The sequence below is a fragment of the Mustela nivalis genome (genome assembly GCF_964662115.1).
Source record: "Mustela nivalis genome assembly, chromosome: 7".
Taxonomy (NCBI): Eukaryota; Metazoa; Chordata; class Mammalia; order Carnivora; family Mustelidae; genus Mustela; species Mustela nivalis.
The window spans coordinates 68465666-68477279 of record NC_139026.1 but is presented as its reverse complement, the minus strand read 5'-3'; the positions used below and the strand labels follow the sequence as shown (position 1 = coordinate 68477279).

At 41.6% G+C, this 11614-nt stretch overlaps 1 protein-coding gene across 1 annotated transcript in view; it reads left to right on the top strand.

Annotated features, from left to right (window-relative positions):
- Nucleotides 1–10658: 10658 nt before the first annotated feature.
- Nucleotides 10659–11614, top strand: part of LOC309868537 (liprin-beta-1-like) — a 50881-nt gene continuing 49925 nt past the window's right edge. Inside the window, exon 1 of the mRNA XM_082738457.1 lies at nt 10659–10745. Within this exon, the coding sequence (XP_082594583.1) occupies nt 10734–10745 (12 nt within the window). The 5' untranslated portion in view covers nt 10659–10733. The remainder of the gene's footprint in view (nt 10746–11614) is intronic.

Genomic DNA, 11614 nt, shown 5'->3' with positions numbered 1-11614 from the left:
TCACCTTGTTTTGTGATGGAGACTTAAAAGAGTAGAAGGTTATTGTGGGTACATCTATTGTGAATAGTATTATCAGGTGATTGTAGTGCTTTAAACTACTGGAATAGGACACGATAGCCTGTTTTGTTTTTAAAATGCTCTACTGTTCCTCCCTTTCCCGGACATACTCTCCTCAATTTCTATTTTTCTGGATTTTCCTCTCAGCCTTATATGGTTCCTGAGGGGAAGATCATGGGAAGTATTTAACATTGGGCCTAGCATATCAGTGGTTACCATTATTACAGTTTGGCAGATTTGGGTCCTCATCATTTGGTCTAGTTCTTTGGAAGGTCAGTGGAATGGACTAACTGAAGGAAAATGCCTCTCCCTATGGTTGGAATTGATCAAGCTGTGTGGCAACTGGAGAGAGAATTTACACATTGGTTCACACTTTTCTTCCCTTTATAAGACCCTCAGATTAATGAGGTGGTAGTCAAAATATCATAATTATTGACACTTAAAGTTAGTACTTCTAATTAATATGTATATTTGATAGACCAGAAAATAAAAATCAAAGAGATGAAGAGGTATATATGAGTGATTTCTGAGCAGGCAATGGGTTAGTTATGTACATTCAAGTCATAAAACGCTTTCCCTTTTAAGTAATAGGGAAAGAAAGGCTGTAAAACTATTTTTTAAAGCTGATATTAGCAAGAGTTTTTGATGCTAGGCTGCAAACAAAATCATGGGAGAAAATGTTAACACACACACACTCCTGTACATACGCAAATGTATACATGTAATTCATTGAAATTCTCCAAAGATTAAATTCTGGTAAATTAACCGGAAGCCAGTCCTGTTACCCTTGACATTATGCTATGCGGTTTCCACCAAATTGTGCAACTTCTTTTACAGGGAATTTCTCAAAATCTTATGGTACCTAAATTTATATTTTGGGGAGTACTTTGATTATTCCTCACTGTGACTGGACTTGCTTGCCACCCTCAGCTTTAGGACATTATGTAATATAAACCCTGTTGTTCTCTCTGTGATTTTTTTTTTTAAACTTAGGTTCTAAGGCCCTGGAATATTCCAGTGGAATTTTTGATTGCCAGTCTCCCACCTCCCCGGGATTCATGGGAAGCCTGCGAACTCTGCACCTTGTGGAAGACCTGCGTGGCTTGTTGGAGGTGATGGACACAGATGAGAAGGAAGGGTTGAGATGCCAGATCCCAGATTCAACAGCGGAAGCACTCGTCAAATGGCTTCAGAGTCAAATGGTAGATAATGGCACATTACAGATCCTGCGCTCGGAATCTCTTGTGGCTTCTTCCAAAATTTAGAACATAGAGTAGCTGATTAGAGCAACAACAACAAAAAAGTACAGGGCAGCAGGTTCACCGTGATTTTTATCCCTTAATGCATCCCAGTTCCCTTTAAGGATAATGTTAGTGTACATTTCATGGGCTCCAGCCCACCACCTGATTTTGCCTCTGAAGGTGGACTCGCTTTCTTGGATGACCTGCTGTGGCCTAGAACAAATAGTCCTGTAAAGGAAAGAACCTTGCACGTAATAGATGCTTTCTCAGTACTATTGGAAAATTTACTGTAAAAGGACCAAGAGCAGTTCAGATAGGAAGCAGAGTGAATAGAACCTCCAAAGGCAGCGAGGCAGAGGTCTGCAGTATCTGATAGGAAGTGCCATCTAGTGATCTGTGGGGGTCATGTCAGTTCTAGGGTGTGAGGGAAGCTATAGAATTGGGCTTCCAATCGCGTTCTTCTTCCCGGAACAGTGAAGCCCCTTTCTAGGCATCCGTCTCAAAAACAGATGGCGTGGAGGATCTGCCCTTTCCCTGAACACATTGGTATATACCATGGTTTTAATACATTTGGAACAAATAAAATCTAAAGAATGCCACTAAAAATATTGAGAGAAGAAGATAGAAAAAGTGTTCTTTCTGTAATACGAGTAATGCCACTGAACTATATGCTTAAGAATGGTAAAAGTGACAAATTTTCTGGGTATATGTTACCACCACCCAAAATGAGAACATTAATACTGTGATAAAACTGATGGTTGGATTGTATCTTGGCATTTCCCAATGCAGGTGCTGGAGACAACAGACCTGAATTTCAATTTGGGGGCTGATTCTTAGAAGCTTGCATGATTTGGGGGAGATTTTTTAAGCTGTTTGTCTCGTTTCCTCGTTTGTGAAACAGGGACAACAGCTTCTGCCGCATGGGAGTGTGAGTGCCGGGAGCGAACTTATGAGTGCTTGTCGGTGCGCCTGGTAGACGAGTCGAAAATACAACACTGAAGAGATTGTAGAGGATGGAGGGGAAACTACGGGGTCCATCTGCAAAGAGGGAAAGAAAGTGTTGGCTCCAGTTTCGTGTCACTCCTACATGGAGTGATAAAACTGATGGTTGGATTGTATCTTGGCTTTTTTACAAGACTACAGACATTTTTCAGACTATGGAGAAGCTTTTACAATATTTTAGAGACTTCTTCTCAGTTACATAATTAAGATTTCATTTATGTTTAATGATAGCCACCTTGGGAGTCCATGTCCTTAAGACTGATACCGATCTTCTCATTAATGCCACTGGCCCTTTGCAGTTCTAATTACTTTGTCTGGGCCAGGAGACCCCCTGGTTTCCTGTCAGGTGTCGCGTCTTCCTTCCCTACTGATTTCTGCTGTATCATTCTTTCATATGATCAGAAGCTGGTTCAGAAGAAAGAAAATAGTCACATTAATAGTTTGTTACTTGTGAGGGGATATTAAATCACTAAGAATGAATTTGTTTGAATAAAGTAGCTATAGCTGTAACCTTCTAAACACTGACAAGTTTAAGACTCCGAAGTTCCTCTCCTGTGGTTAAAACAAAACAAAAACCCAAATCTGTTGAGTATGCCGTATTTGGTCAAGTACTGAGATAGAAGTATTATCCTGATAATAGAGATATTAATGGTGGAGAATTACATGCTTTATCAAGCTCTAAGTTCAAGAGGGCAAACAGAAAAATATGTCAAATTATTTGAGCCAAGCAACTCTATGAGTTGCCTAGAACATTCATACTATGCTTTTCCCAATAGAAGACGTTGAGGATCATGACCTTGATCAGGGCATAAAATCCCACAAGTGACCAGTTGCTTAGCAGCTTTAGTATGAGGCATTCGCAAAATCAGCAGAAATGACAAAAGTGCAGTTTTTGACAAAGTGAGTGGAACTGCGATGATAGAACTTCAAATCGGCATCGTGGCCGATAAGATAAATTGAAGTGTGCCTCACTGGCTTCTGACCTGATAAGTCACAATACATTTCCATCGTATTCCTACATTTAAGAAATAGGTCCTATTAATTGCAAGTGTATCTTCTAAAAAAGTTTTTAGAACAAGTTTCATAAAAATAAAAATACTCATGACTTGAGACGTGGGGCACATTCTCTCCAGTCCCTGACTCTCCGCCACATGACCCATTCTAGGCCCGCCGTCCCCAGAATCCCCCACTGCTCTCTGCCCAGCTTCCCTTTTCATGTGTGTCTCCAGGGAATGTTTGTTCCAGCTTTGGCAAACAAGGCCCATCTTAAGATTGGGTCACAGGGTCACAGATCATCTGAGTTCAGCAGTGTCTCACTGAGACATCCTAGCTCACGTGAAAGCTTCTCACCCCCAGAACACTTGTTTCTTGCTCCCGTTGGCTATTGAGTGAAGAAGATGTGTTCTATTTCTGGAAAACAAACACTGAGAAAAATTACAACCCAGAAATAAAAGCCATATTTCTGATTTTGACCACATCTGCTCTCTTGACTTGGAAAGTACAGGAGGTACTCAGGCTTATCCTGAGCTTCGAGCTTTGAAGCACTTTCTGGCGACTTTGAATAAACAGGCATCTTTTTCTAGGAGAGGGTCATGAGTGGGCTTTTTGGGTGTGACGCTGTATATGTGAGATGGATTTCTCCCTTTGGATTTCTTTTTGAGCAGACCTGATGAGATTTTGGAAGAAATAGACATCTTCCTGGAAAGATTGTCTGTATTGCCCCGGGTTCGTATTTATTTTTTAGAGTCATAACAGAAATTTCAGAGGAGACAATAAATGGTGTGTTTCAAGATTGATGGAGGCAGACCTGCTAGTACATAGCGTCATCAGCCAATCAGTGGGGACACTCCAGTGGGGATGCTCCAGTAGCTCCCAGTGGCAGTGCTGTTGCCCTGAGATCATTATGCACGGCACAAGGTGAGAGCCTCACCGCCCTGATTCCATCACACTTGGAGAGAGGACAGGGGAGTGGAGTATTGTTGCCTGGTGGTTTGAGTTCCAGTGCTCTTGCCATCACGTTCATTTATTCTTTGGACAACAGTGTATGAGATTCCTTCTTGTGCTGGTAGGCCCTGGTGAAATGTGACTGTGGTGTTCGTGGCCTTCCTGTCTTTCTCCGTTTCTCCTCCTACTCCAGTATCTGGTAGAGAGCAGGCAAAGAAATGTCTGCACGCAGCGGTAGAGAGGTAATGCTGGTTAGGGTGCACGAGGCCCTGGTGTGAGAGGGTTCTTTGAGTGGCTGGAGATAAATTTAACCAAAGGAGATTTAGAGGGCTGCGCCTTCCTTTTTTGTCCTTGATACAGAATTTTGAAAAATGTCATCATGAAATAAAAAACTGGATGGCAGTTTTTAAAACTAATTTAAAAAATAAGTGTATTGAGGGGCGCCTGAGTGGCTCAGTGGGTTAAGCCTCTACCTTTGGCTCAGATCATGATCTTAGGGTCCTGGGATCGAGCCCCACATTGGGCTCTCTGCACAGTGGGGAGACTGCTTCCTACTCTCTCTCTGCCTGCCTCTCTGCCTACTTGTGATCTCTCTCTCTGTGTCAAATAAATAAATAAAATCTTAAAAAAAAATAAGTGTATTGACTTTGGTGGAGACTGTGTATCTGTGTGTGTGTGTGTGTGTGTGTGTGTGTGTGTGTGTGTGTGTGTGTATGTGTCTGTGTGTGTGTGTCTGTGTTATAGCAGCAGTCCAACTGTTTCTTAACATTTGTTGTCTTTATAAAATGGAACTGATTTTCTTTTCCATATTGTCATTTAGCTACTCAGCACTCTGATTTGGGAATGTTCTATTCAAACTGAGTTCTGTGTTACAACAGAAGCTAAGTGTAATTGTGGCAAATCACTGCTTGCTTGTTGGTTTGGGATTTAGACAGGACAGCAGAGCTCTGGAAAGAACAAAGCAAAACGAAGCTGGGGAGAGAGGGTAGTCAACTGGAGACCAGTGCAAACCACAGAACTAAGAAAATTAAAGGAAAATATAGCACGATACTTAAGTGAACATAGCAGGCAAAACATTCCTGCCTACCTTGAAGTAGTAACCGTTGATATTGTTGTGTGATGGGTACTTAAGGTCTCTACTTTCAGATACAAATGAAATTTTGTATAATAAAACAGTTTTTGAAAGGGAGGCATGGGAAGCAAGATGCTAACATTTATTACATCTTTATACTTGATCGTGGGTCTACTTGACCATTAAAAGGAAAATAATATAAATAGAAGAGCTTCTATCTAGATGACTGTGGGTGAGGTATATTGTGCCTTTAGCATTATATGGAGCATCTGCTCCATGAATTCAGACAACTCATATTCCCAGGGGTGGTTGCTGGCTAACTTTTGGACTCTATAGTTCTGTAAGGAATAGAGCCATTTAGACATTTTACCCGTCGTGCCAGGAATATCCGGCAAACACCACAAGTTCCTTAATTAAAGTATCACTGTTGCATTCGAGCTGGATCCCTTGCCTTGCTTTTCCCTCCCAAGTGTCCCATACCCTCCTCCACACGCACTGTTAGTTGGCTACAATACTGTTGAAATCCCCAAGCTGATGCTGATTTTGACTTAAACTTTCAGTTGTATCGAATGTGGTCAGGATGGAGTTGCATCATGAGTGAAAGTAGGAAGAGTTATTTTGAAGGCATCTATGGGATTTTGAGTAAAGTAATTTGAGCTGGTGTTCAGTGCTTTGGATGTCAAATAGACTCAACAAGAGTTGATACTCAATGTATTTTTAACTCTCTGCCCATGATTTTATAAGAATCTTGGGAGAATCAAAAGAAATGTAAGGTAGTTTTGCCTTGTGGGATCATTAAGGAGAATAAGTGACCAACTCTTGTAAGGTCATGAGGAAGCCATCCATGGCAGAATTTGGTGAAAAGCTAAGTGGTGAAGGACAAGACAAGACAGAGAAGGGAAACCAGTGTAGGGGCAGAAGAGAGTATGGCATAAGGTAAGAAGGAGGAGGTGAGAACTGGCTAAGAAAAATGGATTTGTAGAGGCCGAGAGGAATGATGAGTGAGTATAGTGGTGGACACACAGCCTTGGAGTAGATGTTGGAATGGCCAGTGGAAGAAAGTTCACTAGGAGGAAGAAACTGAGAATAGTATGGGTAGAGGTGGTAATTGTAAGTCTCAGGGAAGCAGGAAATTAAGGATCCAAAGGTTATGTGGAATAATGAGCTTTGAGCAGGAAGTAAGACTCAATTCCCCCAAGATGGCGGAAGAAAGGGAAGATGTCGGAGGCCATATATACTCTGCTTTGGAGAAGATAGTATGTAAGGGAGTTCATGCAAGATAGTCTCAAGTATAGTCCATTAAAAAGGCTCTGAAAACACCTCCTAACCATGGTAGCAAGAGGGAGTACAGGCTTCAGGTCAACCACGGAGTGAGAAGTGAGAGGGCCAACTTGCAACCAAGTGTTCATTCATCCTGTATTCATCTGATGGTTATTGAACACCTATCATTCGTTATTCATTCCATAGTCATTTGGTTTGAACTCACTGTGTGCCAGGTGCAAAGGCAAACCTACTCACAAAGAAGGCAGTTTCTTGGAAGAGGGGAACATACATGTAGCCACGTCTAACCTCATCTGTTCAGTGTGTTGCCTGCCACGATGAGGATTCCACGATCTGGAATCTCTAACTGGCCTATGAGTGAACAGGTAACTCAAGGAACACTTCACAGGCCAACCCCAGGTTGAGCTGGACTTTACAGAGCGAGGAAAGATGAGGAAAGGGTGGGAAATACGGCCCGCGCCAAAGGAATAGAATTCGAGAGTGCATGCCACGTGGGGAGGTTTTGAGTGGTCAGGTTGGTAAAGCTTGGGAGTTGGAGGAAAAACAGAGGTGGTAAGGTATTTGCCTAATGGAATTTACCTCCTGCAAGGATTCTTAAGTCCAAGGTAACAGAATTGGCAGAAATAGAAATAAATGTGTGAAGAGACTAGACTTTCACCTGCTTGACTAGGTCAGTGCACTCCTTGAAAAGTATTTAACTACTCCATTGGTGATTCTTAACTTTGGCTTTGTTTTGCTGTGGTGACCTGTGGTCTTTTAAAAAAAGAACTCCTTGAGCATTATGAACTCTTGTAAATATCACTAGTCTCGAGAAGTGTGAGTATGTATGCTCACAGTGAGTCAGTTTTTAGTATTTTGATTCTAAGATCGTTTTGTGATACTGATTTTGGAACATCTGATTTCCATTTCAAATGCAGTAGCTTCGTGAAACCCTTCTAGAACTTGCTATAGCAGCATTTCTAATCTTTCCATCGGAAGAAATAACAACTTTTACTTTTTATCCTCAGTGAACAGAAACCTTTTTTTCTACTTCATGAAATATATCTGTTTATAAAAGCACGTGGGGTTTTAAAAGCAGATGCCTGCTAACATTCATCATCAGAATGAGGAATTCAAAGCTGTAGAAGGCCAGTCTGAGTACTGCTTCAGATTGAGAACGTGTATCATACATCCTGGCTCTGTTCCAAAAAACTGTCCTTAAGAAATTATGTAAATCTCATTTTCATGGCAGTCCCTGGGGTTGGAAGTCTTTCAGGCCACAACTTGTAATGTATTTGGATTCTTCGGTTTACAATATGACCAGAATTATGCAATGGTTATAGGGCAGGTATGTGGTCAAGCTGATGTTAAAAAACTTTATCCACTCTAAATACATGTTGCAGCCTTCCTCAATTAGCTTCTGATTCTTTTGTGGCCTCATGGGCAATGTATCCAGTGCATCTAAGTTTTTAGAAGCAACATGCTGCAATTTCCTTTTTTGTTAGCATTTGCATGTACATGTGTGTGTGCGTGCGCTCAACACATGCCTTTTATTACTTCCAGAATTTATATGGGAAACTGCATTATTTGGAAAGGTAGTATAAGAATATCAGTTAATTCTGGAAAATAATAGATGTCACATCTGCTGTGTTCTTGGACGATAAGGTTGAGTTTGTGTTTCTCTGGTTTAAACCTAAAGTTATTTGCTCTTTTTTTTTTTTTTTTAAGATTTTATTTATTTCAGAGAGAGAAAAAATGAGAGAGCATGCACAGGGAGAAGAGGCAGAAGCGGACTCCCTGCTGAGCAGGGAGCCTGATGTAGGACTCCATCCCAGGACCCTGGGATCATGACCTGAGCTGAAGGCAGATGCTTAACCAACTGAGCCTGCCAGGCGCCCCTGAAGTTATTTGCTTTCTTCATTGACCTCTGGATGGCCCTATCTAACTAATTTGAGCTCCAGTGGCTTTTATTTCTGTTGTAGTTGAATGAGGAATCAGGAAATTCTATTGGGATTACCCGTCATATGATTATGAGCTACTTACATGAGATAACAAGGGACATATCAGATATACTGCTGTATTTCAAAATGATGTTTTTATATTGTGTGCTCTCCGTGAGCCTTTTTGTGTATCTCCTTAATGGCTTTTATATATGAGACAGCTGAGAAAAAGAAAAATGTGACTCGCTTTCCCAATCGGTGTTTCCTTCAGCATTTACACCATGCACAGACATGTCCGAATCTGATAAAAACGTGCGGGGCTGGAGGGAGGTGAAGAAAGTGAGCACGAATCTAAGCAGAGCCCCAGGCCAGTGCTGTGGTTGCAGGATGATACCTGTTTCCAGGCTCTGCAGGAGCTTGGCGTAACCTAATAGAGTTGAGCAAAGTCACAAAGAGTGAAGTCAGAATGGGAGCTAATAAAGTTCCTGGTAAGGTGTGGATGGGGACGGTTGGGGGAAGTAGTTGTGGACTGCTTCCTAAGCTTTCAGGGGAAGGAAGAAAGGCTTCAAAGACAAAGGGAAGGCTTGCCCTGAGATTTGGTCCTGAGTAACAGGGAGGAAGCTGATATGAGCTGCCCCCAAGGCCGCCTCTGTAAAGACAGGCATTTGCAGTTCTGGGTTTGCAACTTGGGAGGAGAGGGGAGGCACATAAGGGCAGCCCAGGACATTCCCAGTGCCCCCACCCAGAAATAGCACAGATCATTCAGGCGGCATAAGTAATTTCTGCCTGACCACACACTCGCGAAACTTCGTATGACCCAGCTATGCGTCCCTGCGAGCATGTTAGTAACCACTGTTCCTTTTAGGTCATGATTTTTCTGCTTGATGGGAACTTGTCTGGTTTGGTGATAACATGCCTACCATGCCCATTTTACCTATTTTGAGGCAAATGGACCAAGTTTTAGACTCGTGTTTTCTAGCAGTGGCGGCAGCAGCTGGCTGAATTCTATTCAGGTTCCTTGGATTAAGAATGTATGCCATTTTATTTGCTCACAGTCGTTTCAGTTTTAAAGAGAGTCAAGCCTTACACATACTCCTTCATCTTTTCAGACAAATGGAAATGGAGAGGTGTATCAAGAAAGGCTAGCACGTTTAGAGAATGATAACGAATCTCTCGTTCTTCAGGCAAGTGATTTTTAACAATGCTATTCTTCCTCCACAACATATTTACAAAGACCATTTTAAATTGGGATGGCATATTCAGATGCTTGGGAGCCGCATTGCTGATAGAAATAAGTGCTGATAGAAATAAGTACGTACACACAATAGGGAGTGGTGAGGACTGTGGTAGCACCAAGGTGTGCCTCCCCGGTCTAGAGTGAGCAGCCTCGGCTCCTCTGATGACAGCCACAGTGTCATCTAAGCTGACTTTCTGATCTGATCTGTCATCTTAGTTGATCTGGTGTTTTTAATTTACAGCATAAATTGCAATTTTATACCACAGATTTTCATAAACCTGAATGTTTTTGAATCTGAATCTATTTAATTTTCAATTTTAAAAATGATCCTGTGAGCTGAACAGAACAGAAGTGAGTAGCGGACTCTGGTTTCGTGGCTAAATTTGAGTTTTCTTCTTCTTAATGTTTTAAATGCACGACAAACATTTTTATTTTGGTATTTTGAGTTAAGTAAATTGCAGTGTATTTATGGGATTGGTGATCGTGGGGAAAGACTCACGTGTAGTCCTTGACAGCTTCTCTTTCAAACATAACTCTCTTAATCTCTAATACTACCTCCCACTCCCATTCCAACCTCCCCAAAATGATGATCTATGCACATACCCTCTCGCATAAAATGGTTGAAATGAAGTTAACCTATAACTACAAGGTATTGCATATCCCCAATCAGCCCTAACCTCCTTAAAAATTGGGAGTCTGCAGGTCAAGAAGCATCACTTAGATAGGATTGTAAAGGACTGCTGTCTTATTGACAGTTTTTTTTTCCCCTTACAACAAATGGGTAGTGACATCATTCCAGTTTTTGTTCTATTTAGAGAAATAAAGTTTGTAGTGGGACCCAAATCCTAATCTATTGCAGTATTTTGCTCTATATACAGGTAAGTGTGTTAACAGACCACGTGGATGCTCAGGGGGAGAAGATTCGAGATTTGGAATTTTGTCTTGAAGAGCACCGGGAGAAGCTGAATGCCACAGAGGAAATGCTGCAGCAGGTATGTTCAGAAGCCGTCACTGAGGTGGGGTATTCTTGCTCGCCTGTTTGAAGTTCTGCACTTGTTTGTTGTGTCCCCTCGGACGCAGCATTGAAGTTCATGATTCACCGAGACTGGCATAGTTTAAGCAAAAACCGAGGGTAACAGGGTCTCAAAACACATGCATAACATAGAAAGCGTTCATGTAATTTGAATCTGGAATAAAATACTGATAGGATTATAGGTAGTTTTAATGTTCTTCTTTAAATTTGCATATGGTTTCCTAACCCCCAGATATGAGCATATATTTTATGATTAAGAAAAAAGATACGTACCATATGTGACTTTTATGGGGAAAAGAAAACAAACCCAAACTTGTAATACACCACACACACACACACACACACACACACACACACAGTGCTCGTAGACGAGAGGGCCTATAATATAGCGGGTAGGGTACGTACTGGAGGGAGACTGTTTCAGTTTGAGTCCTTGCTCTGCCACATCCTTGCTGTATGACCTTTGGCAGGTTTTCAGCCTCTCTGTTCCTCACCTTCCTCATTTGTTGAACACAGATAATTCCTGAGTTATCTTTAGTAGGAGTTTCTGCTTTAGAAAGTTGTTTTGAGGATCGAACCACATCAGAACAGTGCCTAACACAGAGCGACCCTGTCAGCATCAGTGTTCTCATCAGGCTTTGAAGCAGTTAAGATTTCTGCATATCTAGAGCATGTACGTCTCCCCAGGAAGTAAGCGCACACTTAGTTCTGCTCCATGAAGGTTCACAGAAGCAGATAATATTTTCAAATTTTATCTGTTTAGTGATTAATCTTTACCACATTCCCGACTTGATAGTTACTGCTTTGCAGGGTAAGACACAATCATAT